The sequence below is a fragment of the Symphalangus syndactylus genome, chromosome 8, assembly GCF_028878055.3.
Source record: "Symphalangus syndactylus isolate Jambi chromosome 8, NHGRI_mSymSyn1-v2.1_pri, whole genome shotgun sequence".
In the NCBI taxonomy this organism is placed as follows: Eukaryota; Metazoa; Chordata; class Mammalia; order Primates; family Hylobatidae; genus Symphalangus; species Symphalangus syndactylus.
This window is the reverse complement of record NC_072430.2, coordinates 101,271,682-101,288,618: the sequence shown is the minus strand read 5'-3', so window position 1 is coordinate 101,288,618 and position 16,937 is coordinate 101,271,682. Positions and strand designations below refer to the sequence as shown.

At 41.0% G+C, this 16,937-nt stretch overlaps 1 protein-coding gene across 10 annotated transcripts in view; it reads left to right on the top strand.

Annotated features, from left to right (window-relative positions):
* The window catches only part of ANKRD44 (ankyrin repeat domain 44), a 330,964-nt gene that overhangs the window by 175,243 nt on the left and 138,784 nt on the right, over positions 1-16,937 (top strand). For all 10 annotated transcript variants that reach the window (XM_055290102.2, XM_055290105.2, XM_055290101.2 and 7 more), the window contains 4 exons: positions 8,386-8,586; positions 8,956-9,043; positions 11,928-12,070; positions 13,174-13,386. In XM_055290102.2, the coding sequence (XP_055146077.1) occupies positions 8,386-8,586; positions 8,956-9,043; positions 11,928-12,070; positions 13,174-13,386 (645 nt within the window). The remainder of the gene's footprint in view (positions 1-8,385; positions 8,587-8,955; positions 9,044-11,927; positions 12,071-13,173; positions 13,387-16,937) is intronic.

Genomic DNA, 16,937 nt, shown 5'->3' with positions numbered 1-16,937 from the left:
AGTAACCAACTCCCTCTGTAGGTTTGCAGGGAGGAAAAAAGAATCCCTTGCCAGGTAGGAATTAAATGCAAACAAACCCTGAATTGTAAATAATTGGGTCACATATGAGCTCACGATGTCTTCATATTAGTATCTGTCACAGCAAGTTGGACAGTTTCTTATGAAAATTGGAGTCTCGGCTGGGCGCAGTGGCTCATGCCTGTAATCCCAGCACTTTGGGAGGACGAGGTGGGTGGATCATGAGGTCAGGAGTTCAAGACCAGCCTGACCAACATGGAGAAACCCTGTCTCTGCTAAAAATACAAAATTAGCTGGGCGTGGTGGCACATGCCTGTAACCCCAGCTACTCGGGAGGCTGAGGCAGGAGAATCACTTGAACCTGGGAGGCGGAGGTTGCAGTGAGCCGAGATCATGCCATTGCACTCCAGCCTGGGCAAAAAGAGTGAAACCCCATCTCAAAACAAAAACAAAAAAAAAAAAAAAAAAAAAAAGAAAAGAAAGGAAAAGAAAATTGGAGTCTCTCTAACCATTGTGAGAGCTGACGGTGGAGAAGACGTCTTAACTCCAAGCACATTGCTGTCCTGTGGAAGTTCTAAATTCAGATTTCCTTCTTCTTTGAAATTTAGTCCTATTGCCATTATTTTAGGCCTCTCCTAACTAATAGTTGGGGAAAATAAAGTAGATTTGAGGGGAAGAAAAGAGAAGGTTTGGACTGGTATTTTGGAATTTAACTGTTAGCATTTGTCAAGATGGATATATGGTTTCAGCTGAGAGCTGGCACAGGTCCATTTCTTAGATTGGTAAGCACTGATATTACATGGCCATGTGTTTAACAACCATTTCTTCATTGAAAAGTTTATAAACTCTGTACTGTCTGTCCTCAAAGCCTATTGGCTTATAAAATACAGGTAATTGATCTCTCAGGGTTCAGGGTTCAACCAGGGAAGCAGAACCACCATGAGAGATACAGAGCAAGATATTTATTATAGGAATTAGATCTTACACAAGTGTGTAGGGCTGCTGTGGTCTATGTAAGGCTATCACCTTGGATTCTGTGAGGCCCTGAAGTCACTGTAGGTCAGCAGAGTCTACAGTGGAAAAGCTGGATGTAAAATGGGGGAGATCAAGGACAAACTGGAACTGAGGTCTGTCTAACACTGCCTCCAACATCATGGACATGGGTGACTTGCAGAAGGAGTTGTGCATGCACCTGGCCCAAGAATTGGAGAAACTGAAGGAGATGCAGCAGGATCTGAAGAAGCATCAAGCCAGGCACTGCCCCTTGCCAACGTGGTGATCCAGCCGATTAGTGTCATCGTGTGAAGCTGCAACACTAGCTGGTGCCCAACAGCATACCAGTTAGGCTGCAGTTTCACTTATGCCTTCCAAAACTCATCAGATATCTCTTGTGGCCAACCCTGAAGGGAGTACTACAGGGAAAGGAATTCTGGGAAATGTAGTTCAACTCGGCCGACTTGGCACAATACAAAACTACCATAGAAATTGTTGTTCTATTTGAATTAAAAAGATCTTCTAGACAGTAAGCTCCTTGAAATGTATGCCATGCCTATTGCTTGCCATTGTATTTCTAGCATCTTGCCTAGTTAGAAAAGAATTTTTTTTGAGTTAGTTATTAAAGACTGGGTTTTTAATTTAAGCTATAATAATTTTCTTTGTACAACTGGTAAGATAGAACTGGTATATACCATATCAGAATGTTGGTGGTAATAATCTTTTATGCATGCAGGGTGAACAGAGTTGAAGCATGTTTATGGGAATGTGTACACTAAAAGCCAACTAAGCCACTGAAACCTGCAAAATCAAGGCTGGTTTCACAATTGCATATAACACAGATATCAATGTAAGTCAAAATTTTGGAGGCTTGTTTTCATCCAGGCAAGATTTATGTTCAGATTTCTGTGTCTGGAAAAATAAGGTGCATTGCTAAGTTCATTTCCTGAGTATGTTAAGCAATAAGGGTGTCAGATCATAATATTGATTAAATATGAATCCATGCCTGACATTTTGTCCTCCATAGACAAGGAAGTAGATCAAGACATAATCATACCCCTTGAAAATCTCCCAAAATATAACTGAGCTCTAGAGATAAATCTTGAAGACTTATGTGATGCTGATCAGGCTGTCTTGTGTGTTCCCTTCTAGACCCAATCCCATGACCCTTTCCTACCCCCAACCTGCTCCCCACATCTGGCACATCTGGGGTTTCCAGGTTGGAAACAGCTTGGAGCCCAACAGCACTGTCTCCTTTTTGGCTCCCTAAGGGCTTCTCTGAACTCATTCTCCGTTTTTTTTCTGTGTACTCCCTAGGCTGTGAAGAAATGAAGAGAGGCCCTTACTAAAATATTAGAGAAACATCTTTTACAGTGCCAGCTAACATAGATAAGCAAGATTTGGGGCTGCCAGTGGGAATATTTTGAAGTGTTCTTGTGAAGCCTATTTCATATTATTTCCTGTGTTCAGCTTATTCTTGCATTTTTTTGCTTTTCTTTCTTGGAAAAGAGCAACTGTAGGGGAAAGGAATGAAATGTACACAAACCCAGAAAGTCTAATGCACGTTTATGGAAGCCCACTTGGTAGAAGGCATTGTTAAGTGTGCTACAGGGGCCCTAAAGTGTGTACAAAGTGTGGCTTTTAGTTTTAGTATACAGTATTTGGGGAGATAACCAGGCATGCAGGCTGCTGTGGCCTATGTACAGACGTGGCTGGCCCGTCCCAGGTGCCCTTTCTGCTATAACCAGTTGAGAGGAGCATCAGAGGAGAATTGCTGAACTTTTCACATCTCCATTCTAGAGACTGCCTTTTGGTTAGAAAAGTTAAAAATGGTTGTATCTTATCTTTAGAGTGTAGGAGTGAGGACAGTGTGTCCATGTAAGTGTTGTAGTTATGAGTATTTATTAAGTACTTACTGTCTGCTAGGCAGTATGCTAAGGACTCTCTGTATATTATTCTCTTTTAACCTCTGATCCACCCTTCGAGACGGATGCTATTGGCAATACTAATTTAGGAAATGTAATCTCAGAAAGTTAGTAGGGAGCCAACGAAGTCGATGTCACAGCCAGAAAGTGGAGGAAAGTGTGACTAGAGAAGCTGCCTGCTTAACCACCATTCTGTGCTGCTTTCTTCAATTCCCATTAGCACCCTTATGGAGCCTGTTCTAGCCAATAAAGCACATCTATTTTTGGCTTCTGTGCAGACAGAAGACCCAACTGGTATACAGATCTTTCCCAGAGCTGAGCAGGATAAGCATTTTATTTTATAGTTGAAATTTAAAAAACTTATGTTCTACCCTTTCCTCTAAAAAACATGATCATTATTGTGGGCTTAATGCTAGTAGACAGGAGAATTGGAAACATTATATGGAAGAGTAGAATGTTATTGCTTTCCTTAAATTATCTTCATGATTATAAAAAGTTGTTCATGTATAGAATATAGGTCATACCTGGAAAAGGAAGAAAGTAGGCATTTTATAATCTATTAAAATGTAGATGAGTGGTACCCAGCTTTAGCGCATTTAAATTATCTGTGGTGTTTGTTGAAACTACCTGTTCTAAAACCTCACCCCTAGTGATTCTGAATGAAGCCTATGGTTAGGCCCAGAAATTTGCCTTTTCAAAAGAAGATTCTGATATGTCATCTACATGCCACACTTCAAGAACTGAGATTCAACACTGGTCATACTTTAGTGTCTGCCCTTCCTAATGGTTAAAGTCAGCACTTCTTAAATAGTTCGCTTAGAATTCTTTCATATCCCAAAGTCTCCAGCAAACTGCCTTTGCACTCCTAGTTCTTAGAATAATTGTGCTCGAATAATAATTAAAATAATGGGTGAGTTTTTTTGGCACTTGGTACTTTGGTACTTTTAGAGGAACAATCCCATTAATTGAGCAAATTGGTTGCACATCAATTTATGCAATTCTTACAGAATATGAAATTGCTATGATTACAGTAATATAACATAAGCCTTCAGAACTTAAGTGCAGCCTCAGGGACATCAGTCCATAGTAATGTAAAATTAACACTTACAGATTATTACAGACTTTGCTGATGATTACAGCAATATATTTATTCTACCCAAATTTATTGAATATACACTATGTGCAAAGCAATTGCCAGGCTTTGTGGAGAGTACAGACAGTTGTATAACATTTAGACCCTTATCTAAAGCAACTTGTAATTTATAAAATGACATTGCTTATGGCTGCAGGGACTATGTGTAGTCATAAAGAGTTACTTTTCCGTGAGTAATTTATGACCACTGAAATGCAATGCACATTTGAGAGTAAAGAAACAAATATTAAGGATGATAGTTTCTAAGACACATGCCTCCTATTCTCATCTTTTCCATGTGCCACAGTGTATGTTTCTACTTCTTATTTCAAGGTTGAAGTGGCCTTTTGTTAAATAAAAAGAGTCGTAAAAAGTAGAAACTGACTGACTCACAAATGCCATGTCCAGTTACCTCCCATATGACATCCCATGACAGCTCCTCCTTTCTATTATTTCTGCATCTTATATAGGACGGCCTGCTACAGGGTGTCATCCAACAAGGACTACAGTCCTAAAACAGAATGTTAACTGGGCTGATGCCTCCATTTGGGGGAAATACCAGAATCCTCACAGGTGTTTGTTCATTAAGAAAGAAACAAAGGGCCAGGTGTGGTGGCTCATGCCTGTAACCCCAGCACTTTGGGAGGCTAAGGCAGGCAGATCACTTGAGGTCAGGAATTCAAGATCAGCCTGGCCAACATGGTGAAACCTTGTCTCTACTAAAAATACAAAAAAATTAGCTGGACGTGGTGGCGCATGCCTATAATCCCAGCTACTCAGGAGGCTGAGGCAGGAGAATCACTTGAACCTGGGAGGCAGAGGTTGCAGTGAGCCAGGTTGGCACCACTGCACTCCAGGCTGGGCCAAAGAGTGAGACTCTGTCCCAAAAAAAAAAAAAAAAAAAGAAACAAAGGCTTTGAAGGAGCATGATTCACAGCGTGCCTGTGCACTGGGACTGGACTATGAGCTTTTATCTTATCTGTTGTGAAAAGAGTAGGTGGTCAGAAACTTTTAGGGCAAAGCTGATAATTTCATGCCCATTAACTTTAATGTTAAAATAATTACATTAATTACATTTATAGTTTTTATCTTGTTTTTATTTCATTTTATTATTCTACTGATTACTTTTTATTGTATTTTACAAAAGTATTGGCTCAAAAGTGATGGATTTGAAATAATAACTGTTTTTAGAAAACTGGTTCTTGGCTGGGCACGGTGGCTCACGCCTGTAATCCCAGCACTTTGGGAGGCCGAGGCGGGCGGATCACGAGGTCAGGAGATCGAGACCATCCTGGCTAACATGGTGAAACCCCGTCTCTACTAAAAATACAAAAAATTAGCCGGGCGTAGTGGCGGAAGCCTGTAGTCCCAGCTACTGGGGAGGCTGAGGCAGGAGAATGGTGTGAACCCGGGAGGTGGAGCTTGCAGTGAGCCAAGATTGCGCCACTGCACTCCAGCCTGGGCGACAGAGCCAGACTCCGTCTCAAAAAAAAAAAAGAAAAGAAAACTGGTTCTTTACCACAGATGGTTTGAAAAGCACTGTTAAAGAAACTTTTCTTGATGGATTAAAGACTTAAACGTAAAACTCAAAACTATAAAAACTGTAGAATAAAATCTAGGCAGTACCATTCAGGACACAGGCATGGGCAAAGATTTCATGATGAAAACACCAAAAGCAATTGCAGCAAAAGCAAAAATTGACAAATGAGATCTAATTAAACTAAAGAGCTTCTGGACAGCAAAAGAAACTATCATCAGAGTGAACAGGCAACCTACAGAATGGGAGAATATTTTTGCAGTCTATCCATCTGACAAAGGTCTAATATCCGGTCTACAAGGAACTTAAATTTACCAAGAAATAAAAAACCCCTTTAAAAAGTGGGCAAAGTACATGAACAGATACTTCTCAAAAGAAGACATTCATGCAGCCAACAAACATGAAAAAAGCTCCATATCACTGATCAGCAGAGAAATGCAAATCAAAACCACAATGAGATACCATCAGAATGGCAGTTATTAGAAAGTCAAGAAACAAGAGATGCTGGTGAGGTTGCAGAGAAAAAGGAAAGCTTTTGCACTGTTGGTGGGAATGAATTAGTTCAACCATTGTGGAAGACAGTGTGGTAACCTCTTAAACATCTAGAAGCAGAAATACCATTTGACCCAGCAATCCAGTTATAAATCATTCTATTATAAAGATACGTGCATGTTTATGTTCATTGCAGCACTATACACAGTAGCAAAGACATAGAATCAGCCCACATGTCCACCAATGATAGACTGGATAAAGAAAATGTGGTACATATACACCATGGAATACTATATACACCATGGAATACTATGCAGCCATAAAAAGGAACAATATCATGTCCTTTCCAGGAACACGAATGGAGCTGGAAGCTGTTAGGCTTAGCAAACTAACTCAGGAACAGAAAACCAAACACTGCACATCCTCACTTACAAGTGGGAGGTGAACGATGAGAACAGAGGGACACATGAGAAGGAATGACACACACTGGGGCCTGTCAGTGGGGAGAAGGGAGGGAGAGCACCAGGAAGAATAGCTAACAGATGCTGGGCTTAATAGCTAGGCAATGGGTTGATCTATGCAGCAAACCACCATGCACGCATTTACCTATATAACCTGCACATTCTGCACATGTACCCTGGAACTTAAAATAAAAGTTGATAAAAAAAAAATTTAACAGAAAAAAAAGAATCTTTTCTTGACTCAGGAAGTGTTCAGCTTCCCTACCCCCACATTAGTTTCTTTTTTACCTTGTATATTTCTGCCAGAGCAAGCTCATGGGTACTAATTTTTAGCCAATATGTGATACAGGAGAAGGCAGACTTCTTTAATTAAAAAAAAATTAATTCCCTAAATAGCCATCAAGTTACTCCCTTGGAAAACCAAGTTAAAGAGCTTCCAAGCTTAAAACTTTTAAAAGAGAAATGCAGTTTTTAAAAAGGTAGTTATCTGTTTTTAATCAAAGCTTTGTTTTTGCCAAAATATTATATTAAATTTCTATTATATGTATTAAGCCAGTGTAGCAGACTAAAACTTTAGGATTTAAAAATGTAAATAACTAAGGAGAATTAACTGTTGAATCTGTTTATGTCAGGATGCTTGACTGAGACTACTCACTGAGTAAGCCTAGTAGAAAATAGCCTGTTAGAAAATGCATGAGCCCATAAGTCAGCCAGGCTGACAGGTCATTGCCCTGGACTTCCGTCATCTTGCCTATAAAATAAAGCTGCCTATGAAATGAAGGGGTTAGCCCAGATGAACCCTAGGGCTTTCTCCATTTCTAATATTCCATATGTCTGTGAATTTAATTCCATAATCATTTTAAACTAGTTTTTTTTTTTTTGAGACAGGGTCTTGCTCTGTTGCCCACGCCAGAGTGCAGTGTCATGATCACAGCTCACTGTGGTCACGTCAAACTCCTGAGCTCAAGTGATGCTCCCACCTCAGCCTCCTGAGTAGCTAGGACCTAGAGGTCCACAACACCACTCCCAGTTGGTGCAAAAGTAATGCGGTTTTTGCCATTAAAAGCAATGCAATTACTTTTGCACCTGTATATATGTTTGTCGATTTCTTTTTCTTTGTTAGAGATGGGGTTTTGTTATGTTGCCCATGCTTGGCTTCTGTGCTTTTAAGAGCTGCATGGATGACTCCATTGCATAGCCAGGGTTGAAAGTCATAGATGAAGAGGTTAGGGAGCTGACTGGGCCAATAGAAGAAAAAACGTGGGAGGCCCAATGAAGGTGAAGAAACTCAACAATGGCAAAAGAAGTGACCCATTGTAACGTGGAAAAGATGGAAACAACTCATAGCTTTAAGTTGAGATGGTAACGGAGATGTTACTTCCTGTTTTGACCACTTATTGATCACATGATGCTGAGGGTTAAGATGTTGGCAGAGAGAACCAAAGATTTATAAACTGATCCAAGAATATCTGAGGCCTTTTTGTCTATGGATATTTTACCCTGGTATGCACACTTGCACGTGGGTGTTCTCATTTGGCCTAAGAGTGCCTTCTACATTGTAAGGATATCATCATGTACTTAGAAGGTTTATTTGATTTTAGACATGTGCCGGGGCTCTTGGCTTGACAAAGAAAGGTAAAGTGATTCTGTCTTTATCTGTGCCACTCTTTTGATCTTTATCAAATATTACCTGGCTTGTCTGGAGCCAGCCTGTAGGGTCGGGGAGCCTTTCTCTCCATAGTTCCGGGGTTTGGTGAAGCATCTTACACCAGTAAGCATTGATTGAATGTCTGTCAGTGACCTCTGCAAACTCTGCTTTTGTTGTAGGAAGCAGTACAAGTTTTGATTAAGCACTCAGCTGATGTCAATGCAAGGGACAAGAACTGGCAGACCCCTCTTCATGTGGCAGCAGCCAACAAGGCTGTCAAATGTGCAGAAGTGATCATTCCCCTGCTGAGCAGTGTCAATGTCTCTGACCGAGGGGGGCGCACAGCCTTGCACCATGCGGCTCTGAACGGCCACGTGGAGGTGGGTATTTTTTTCATTCAGAATTGGAACACTCCCTCCAGGCACTTTCAGCCACAAGTGGAAACTGATCTTCTTGCTAAGATTTTAAAGAATGTGATGAAAATATTTGTATATCAAACCTTCAGCATCTATATCATTCTCAACTTTAGAGCCACAATGAATTGAAAAAGTAGGTTGTCACTTTGATCTTTTCCTTTGACACACATGACACAGGTCCTGCTCTGACATCATATTTCTACTTTGTCAGAACTCCAGATCTCTGACCTGCCTTTAGATTTCATGTTAATTTGGCTCAGATCATCTGCAGGCAGTGAGGAGGCCTCACCATTACAGAATGTATGCTTGATTTCATTGTTGGTTATCTTTCAGATGGTCAATTTACTCTTGGCCAAAGGGGCAAATATCAATGCATTTGACAAGAAGGACCGGCGTGCTCTGCACTGGGCAGCATACATGGGTAAGGATTCCATGCATGGAAAGCAAAGTACCGATAACCTTAACTAAATAAGCCATGGGTCTCTCGTTGACCATGTAGGTTTTCTCTAGTCTGACTTCTTTTCAAGCTTGGGTTGCAATTGAATGAAGATTTGGTTGATTTTACTGGGATGCATAGTGTGCTCCAGTTCGGGCAGTTGCTTTGTCAGATATTTATTTATCCTACAAAAAGAGGAGGAATGAATCATGGCTTGGGCTTCTTTGAATGTGCTTCAGTCTGGATTGGAAAGCTGCACAGATTGTGCTTATTTTAACTTGTCATGGCAGTAAAATAAGGTGTTTTAAAAAGAAAGAGCACTGGCTAGGAAAGCAAGGACACAAATTCCATTCGTCTTTTTTAATTTATAAATATTTTTGAAAGAAACAAGAAGAAAGGAAGAAAAGACAAACCTCTGGCTATTTTATAGGTGGAGGGCACCAGAGGCACTGGTGATTATCCTGATAGTCCACTGACGACAAAACTGAAGCCTGCAGCCCTCATTTCTGCCCACTTGGGAGAGGTCACATTTCTACGTTTTTCCTTTTCACTTTTGTTGGCAAATCCCACTGACAAATGATAGATCTCACAGAGTTTATTCTAAGTGTAGACTTGCGGGAAATGAAGAACTAAGATATTTCCTTTGTGTTTCTAATTGGAGAACATCCTGCCATTAGAAAAATAGACAGGATTCTATCAGCACCAAGTTGTAAACAACCTGAGTGCCCATCCACAGGAGATTGTTTTGGTAAATTCTGGAAGATCCACACCAAGGGGACACTTTGCAGTAACTACAGTGATGAGTCCATGAGTGTTTATTAACACAGAGTCTGTGATATGTTAAATGAAAGCATGTTATAAAACAGTATAAATAATATAATTCTCATTTTCATTGAAAAATCTGTACAGCAACAAACCTGGAAAATATTATATGCTAAAATTTTAATTGACTGTCTCTGGAGATTTATGATTGTGGATGATTTTGGTTTTCTTTTAATACCTTTTTGCCTTTCTGAATCCTTTTTAACAAGCATATGTGCCTTTTATCATCACTTTAAAAATTAACATTAATTATAGGGAGAAAGAGTAGGTTGGGGCAGGGATGAAATAAATTATGTGGCTAAAGATGGGTCTGAATGAATCCTTGGGCTTAAAAAAACAGAGTCTTAAACTTTTACAAGCATTAGCATGTTGTTTAAAACAAAGTTGACATGGATTTTTGAGTTGGCTGAAGCATATGAAATGACTGCATGGCACCTGCAGGACTGGAGCCAGTGACTGCGGGAGACAGCTGTGTAGGCTGAACACACACTAAGCTAGTGTGGGTAGGACTCAAAGAACGCGAAGTTTCAATTCAAGCTTGTTCTCTGCTGATGTATATACAGTTAAAGCATTTGGATAAATGACTCTAAAGAAATCAAATCATTGTTTTGTGTGCTATCAGGATACAAATAGGAATAATAGGCAAAACCAGGGCAAATAGCTTAAGATAGCACCACTAATAATCGAAAAAAATTTTTTCTATATACAAGTCTTGAAGAGAAAAGAGTCAAATTTTAAATTAACAAGCCAATACTTTCCGCCCACCCCAACACACACACAAAGTCCTGGAGTCAGTACTTGTCTTCTACCCTTCAATTTTCAGCCGTATTTAGAGCAATGATCCTGAAGCATTGAACAATCTTCAGTCCCGAAATAAAGGTCAAATATGCTTGTTTGTTTGTTTGTTTGTTTGTTTGTTTGTTTTTTTTGAGACGGAGTCTCGCTCTGTCGCCCAGGCTGGAGTGCAGTGGCGCAATCTCGGCTCACTGCAAGCTCCGCCTCCCGGGTTCACGCCATTCTCCTGCCTCAGCCTCTCTGAGTAGCTGGGACTACAGGCGCCCGCCACCACGCCCGGCTAATTTTTTTGTATTTTTGTAGAGACGGGGTTTCACCGTGGTCTCGATCTCCTGACCTCGTGATCTGCCCGCCTCGGCCTCCCAAAGTGCTGGGATTACAAGCGTGAGCCACTGCGCCCAGCCTCCTATTTATTTATTTTCTGAGACAAGTTCTCACTCTGTTGCCCAGGCAGGAGTGCAGTGGTGCGATGTCTGCTCACTGCAGCCTCCACCTCCCAGATTCAAGCGATTCTCGTGCCTCAGCCTCCTGAGCAGCTGGGACTACAGGCATGTGCCACCACACCCAACTAAGTTTTGTATTTTTACTAGAGATGGGGTTTCACCATGTTGTCCAGGCTTATTCTATATATATAGTGAATTATGGAACAGAGTAAAATACTGTAGAAAAAAATGCTAACAGGAGCTAAAACTAGAAGGGTTTTCTGTTTGGCCTCTAATTCATGAGGATACTTTTGAGCCATATGAAATTGCCATTTTTGTGGGTCCAAATACAGTTGAGCAGCAGTAATTTTATATGATTAAACAATAATCTGGGGTCATTCTCATTTTTTTTTTCTTTTATCAGTTTTTCCTAACTGAATTGTCATTGTTAAACTTTTCAGTGAGGAATGGCAATTGTTTTCAAAAGCATTGCTTTCATTTTAACACAACATTTTTTAAGGCTGTCTGCTAATACCTTGGCAAAACCTCACCATTATTCAGTACCATGGTAACAAGCATCACCTAGATCTCCTTGAAGAGAAGGCTCACATATGAATCATCTTTTTTCTTCCCACAGCTTTTACATTATGCCTGACTATAGGAGGTACTCAATAAATATTTGTTGAATAGTTGCCATGAACCAGCTTTTTACAAATAACTCAGCAAAATACTGGTGGCAATAAAAGCTAATAGTTGATAATTTAGGTGAAATGAATCAGCAAATTGTCCTATAAAGGTTAACGATGTTTTCTGCTGCTGTGTTTGTAAAGGCCACCTGGATGTTGTGGCATTGCTCATTAACCATGGCGCGGAAGTGACCTGTAAGGATAAGAAGGGTTATACCCCTCTGCATGCTGCGGCCTCCAATGGACAGATTAATGTTGTCAAGCATCTCCTGAACCTGGGGGTGGAGGTGAGCTATAATAAATGCGTCGCTGCATGGCCAGTGTATTTGTGAGATTTCTGTTATTCTAAAGTTAAATCCTGTTTGCACTTTAATTCAAGGGCAGGGGAGTTGTTTTCTAGCATCCTGTCTTTTTGAGTTTTTGTGGGCAACTGATGAAGGGCAGTGGGGGCATACACTAAGCAGAGGAAAACTGGAAACTGAATAGCTTTGTATATCAACATAGATAAATATATAGACATAAAGATTCTATGTAATATATATTAACCAGTTGTTCTTAAAGACTGGCTAAGGTTCTGCATCCCACCTTCCAAATGTAGGCTTCTAAGTCATGACTTACAGCAGAAATGAATGAATAAATGGCAGAGACAAACAGCAGCAATATCTACTCTTGAGCTGGAGAAGGCGGACTGCTGCATTCTCCTTCTGCTGGTAGAACAGGAGCAGTGGTGAGGCTGGAACATACTGTCCCCCAGGAAAGGAAAACCAAGTTACATCATTATGGAATACCATAATGATGAAACCAGGCACCCAGGGCAGGTCTCAGAAAGCAATAGAGAGCCACGGACAAAACACACCTCCTGACAGCACCACTGCTCTGCTACTAAAATGCAACCTGGTGAGGTGTCGGACTCCAGAGCAAAACAGAGAGTGGGTTCTGACCCGCCTTCCATGTTTATGCTCCACAGCCACCTCCCCTGCCATCTCCGCAGCCACTTCCCCTGCCATCCCCCACCATTTCTTGAGGTTTGCTGTGCCCCAATCCTAGAGTGTGGGACTCTTCGTTCTCCTCTGATTTACTTCTCTTTTGGTGTTTTGAAAACAGCTTTGCCCTTCACCTTTTATCCCTTTGTTAGCTGAAAAATACCTCTCCCCAGGTTGAAACTTCTCTGTCTCTAGTTCATTTTTTGCCACATTGACTTTTTGCTGATCTCTACCATGGGGTGACAAGCATTCCCAAGATGACCACACTGGGGCAAGAATAAGCTCTGAACAATTATATTGGCGGATGGCTATTTCCTTTCTCTAGCCACAGCCATTATGCTTTTTGTGGAAAATGGAGTAAACTGGCTCCAGTGACTTTAATCACCCTGTGTTGGACTCGTTTGCAGATTGATGAAATCAATGTCTATGGAAATACAGCGCTTCACATCGCCTGCTACAATGGACAGGATGCTGTGGTTAATGAGTTGATTGACTACGGTGCTAATGTGAACCAGCCAAACAATAATGGGTTCACCCCTTTGCATTTTGCTGCTGCCTCCACTCATGGTGCTTTGTGTCTTGAATTGTTGGTAAATAACGGGGCGGATGTTAACATTCAGGTATGACATGCTTTGTCTCAGCGTTGAATGCCTTTGCATTGAGCTTCTGTTTGAGCAAAATCAACTGCTGCAAATTATACCATGTTTTAGTGGGTTGGAACCCTGAGCACTTTGACTCATATAGCCTTGTCCTGGATTTGGAGGCTATAAAAAAAGTTGTGTGGAGGCTGTGGCGGGTGGATCATGAGGTCAGGAGTTCAAGACCAGCCTGGTGAACATGGTGAAACACCATCTCTACTAAAAATACAAAAATTAGCCAGGCATGGTGGTGGGTGCCTGTAATCTCAGCTACTCAGGAGGCTGAGGCAGAGAATTGCTTAAACCCGGAAGGCAGAGGTTGCAGTGAGCTGAGATTGTGCAACTACACTCTAACTTGGGCAACAGAGCAAGACTCCATCTCAAAAAAAAAAAAAAAAGTTGTGTTATTTTTCTCCAGGAGTGGTGATATCAGCTGAAAGGTACCAAGGCTCCAGCCATGTGTTCTTGTTAGCTTAGTGAATGTGTCAGGACAAATACTGGATCTCTAGGATATTGATCTGGCCCAGAAGCTAATACTGAGGTGAATGTTGAGCTGATAGGACAGTGTTGCTAAGAATTCAAAGGGCCTAATAATGACTGTAGGCCTGTTTCCACCTCCAGTGTGGGTTTAGAGCTTCTCAGATACCTTTCTTTCTTTCTTTCTTTCTTTCTTTCTTTCTTTCTTTCTTTCTTTCTTTCTTTCTTTCTTTCTCTCTCTCTATCTCTCTCTCTCTCTCTGTCTTTCTTTCTTTCGACGGAGTTTTGCTCTTGTAGCCCAGGCTGGAATGCAATGGCGTGATCTTGGCTTACTGCAACCTCTGCCTCCCGGGTTCAAGTGATTCTTCTGCCTCAGCCTCCCCAGTAGCTGGGGTTACAGGCGTTCGCCACCACGCCCAGCTAATTTTTTGTATTATTAGTAGAGATGGTGTTTCACCATGTTGGCCAGGCTGGTCTCAAACTCTTGGCCTCAAGTGATCCACCTGCCTCAGCCTCCCAAAGTGCTGGGATTACAGGTGTGAGCCACTGTGCCCGGCCAATACCTTCTTAAAGCAAACCCCAGATAGTGACTTCAGTGATGTAGCACTGAGCTGGTTGTCACAATCATTCCTTTATTCAGCAAATTTACTAAGGACTACCCAGTGCCCTCTGTTTGGTACTGAAAGAGTGCTCCAAGATGAGATTCAGTCTCTGCCTTTAAGGAACTTACAGTGTGGTAGGGAGGTAGCATGCACTCAGGTAATCATGAGCAAGAGAAGATATGATGAGAAGAGTCATAAAGCATTGCAAACTGTAAGAAGCAATTGTTGACTTGTTTTCTGCTTGGGAATAAAAAAATGGAGATCCATTTTGAGCGGCGACTTGGAAGATTAATGTAGTTGAGTCGAGGAGGGATAGAGATAATTTGAGAGAGAGTATTCCAGACAGAACAGCATGAGCAAAGAGGGGTGGGAATTCTGGATAGGAAAACCTCTAGGTAACTTGTCAGCTTATCATGTGACAGCTAACCAAGGGGAGCTTATCACGCAGCATTCATAATTTGGGTGACATCTCTTGAATGTATTTAGATTGTAGCAGAATATCCTAAGCTGTGCTAGGAGACCTTTTATTCAACCCAGGCTTCCCTTCTTCCCAGCACACAGGGATCCTGAAGCAAGGTCCCAGTGTATTATGTCTCTGGTTTTGAAAAATATGATTTCTAAGGTGTAATTTCAAGAATATCACATCAATCTATTTTAATAACCTTCTCTATTCACTATTAAAATCTTTTATTTTTTCACAATTTCTAATAGTGGTGAAAGATGTGACAAATTTTCAGAATAGCAATTGATTGTATCAAATAGAGTACAATTTTATGAACATGTGAAGTGTGGTGGCTCGGCCTGTAATCCCAGCTGCTTGGGAGCCTGAGGTGTAGGATTCCTTATGCCCAGGAGTTTGAGATCAGCCTGAGCAACCTAGTGAGATCCTGTCTGTAAAAAGCTTCTTTATTTTCAATTGTATGACAGAAAGGAGCCAGAAATGAGCTGAAATGTGATTTGACCAAGGAAGAGGACTCATCTACTGGATGATTTTGAGCCCAAGGAGCTTGGGCCTCTCCAGGCTCTGCAGGCCACTAATCATTCTAGGGGTCATATGATCAGACCTGAGCATTAAAAACAGTAATCCCGTCACAGAACACCAAAGGCAGGAAAAAAAAAAAAGGAAAATAATCGTATATATGACTACAAAAAAGTCTTAAACATTTATATAACAAAACAACAACAACAAAACCTCTAACATGAAATTAAAATAAGAAAAACTTAGGGAAAATTTTCTTCAATATACATAATAAGCAAATAGTTAATATGCTTGATATATAAAGAACTCATGCAAATCAATAAGAAAAAGTGATCACTACTAGAAAACATGGAGCAAAAGTCAGATCACAAGAGAGAGAATAAAAAATACATTAAGCCTGTGAAAAACTAGTGTTACTGGTAATTAGAAAAACACGAACTAATACAAAAACGTACATTTGTGTTAAAAATGGCAAATATCAAAATGGCTAATAACACCTAGTATTATCAATGAAAAAATTAAAATGCAATAAAGAAATATGATCTCTTTTTTAATGCTAAAATGTTATGGTTATGTGTATAGATGATGCAAAGAGAGAGAAAATTCTCTGGAGTATGTACCAATATGCTAGCAACAATTATCACTGCAGAGAGACAAAATTATGATTTAGGTTTTCCTTCCTTCCTTCCTTCCTTCCTCCCTCCCTCCCTCCCTCTCTCTCTCTCTTTCCTTCTTTCTTTCTCTTTCTTTCTCTTTCTTTCTTTCTTTCTTTCTTTCTTTCTTTCTTTCTTTCTTTCTTTCTTTCTTTCTTTCTTTCTTTCTTTTGTTTTTGAAATGGAATTTTGCTCTTGTCGTTCAGGCTAGGGTGCAATGGCAGGATCTTGGCTCACTGCAACTTCTGCCTCCTGAGTTCAAGTGATTCTCCTGCCTCAGCCTCCGGAGAAGCTGGGATTACAGGCACCTGCCACCATGCCCAGCTGATTTTTGTATTTTTTGTAGAGAGGGGTTTTTGCCATGTTGGCCAGGCTGGTCTCTAACTCCTGAGCTCAAGCAATCCACCCACCTCAGCCTCCCAAAGTGCTGGGATTACAGGTGTGAGCCACCACGCCTGGCCTTTAGTTTCTTTTTTGTGTATTTGCTTTTGTCTTCTGATTGTGATACAATGAGAATTTTAAAAAATTATTTTTATTTATTTTTTTTTTTATTGAGACAGGATCTGGCTCTGCTGCCTAGGTTGGAGTACAGTGGTGGGATCTTGGCTCACTGCAGCCTCCGCCTCCCAGGCTCAAGCCATCCTCTGGCCTCAGCCTCCCGAGTAGCTGGGATTACAGGTGTGTGCCACCACGCCCTGCTAATTTTTGTATTTTTTTTTGTAGAGACGGGGTTTTGCCATGTTGCCCAGGCTGGCCTCCAACTCCCGAGCTCAAGCGATCTGCCTGCCTCAGCCTCCCAAAGTGCTGGGATTACAGGCATGA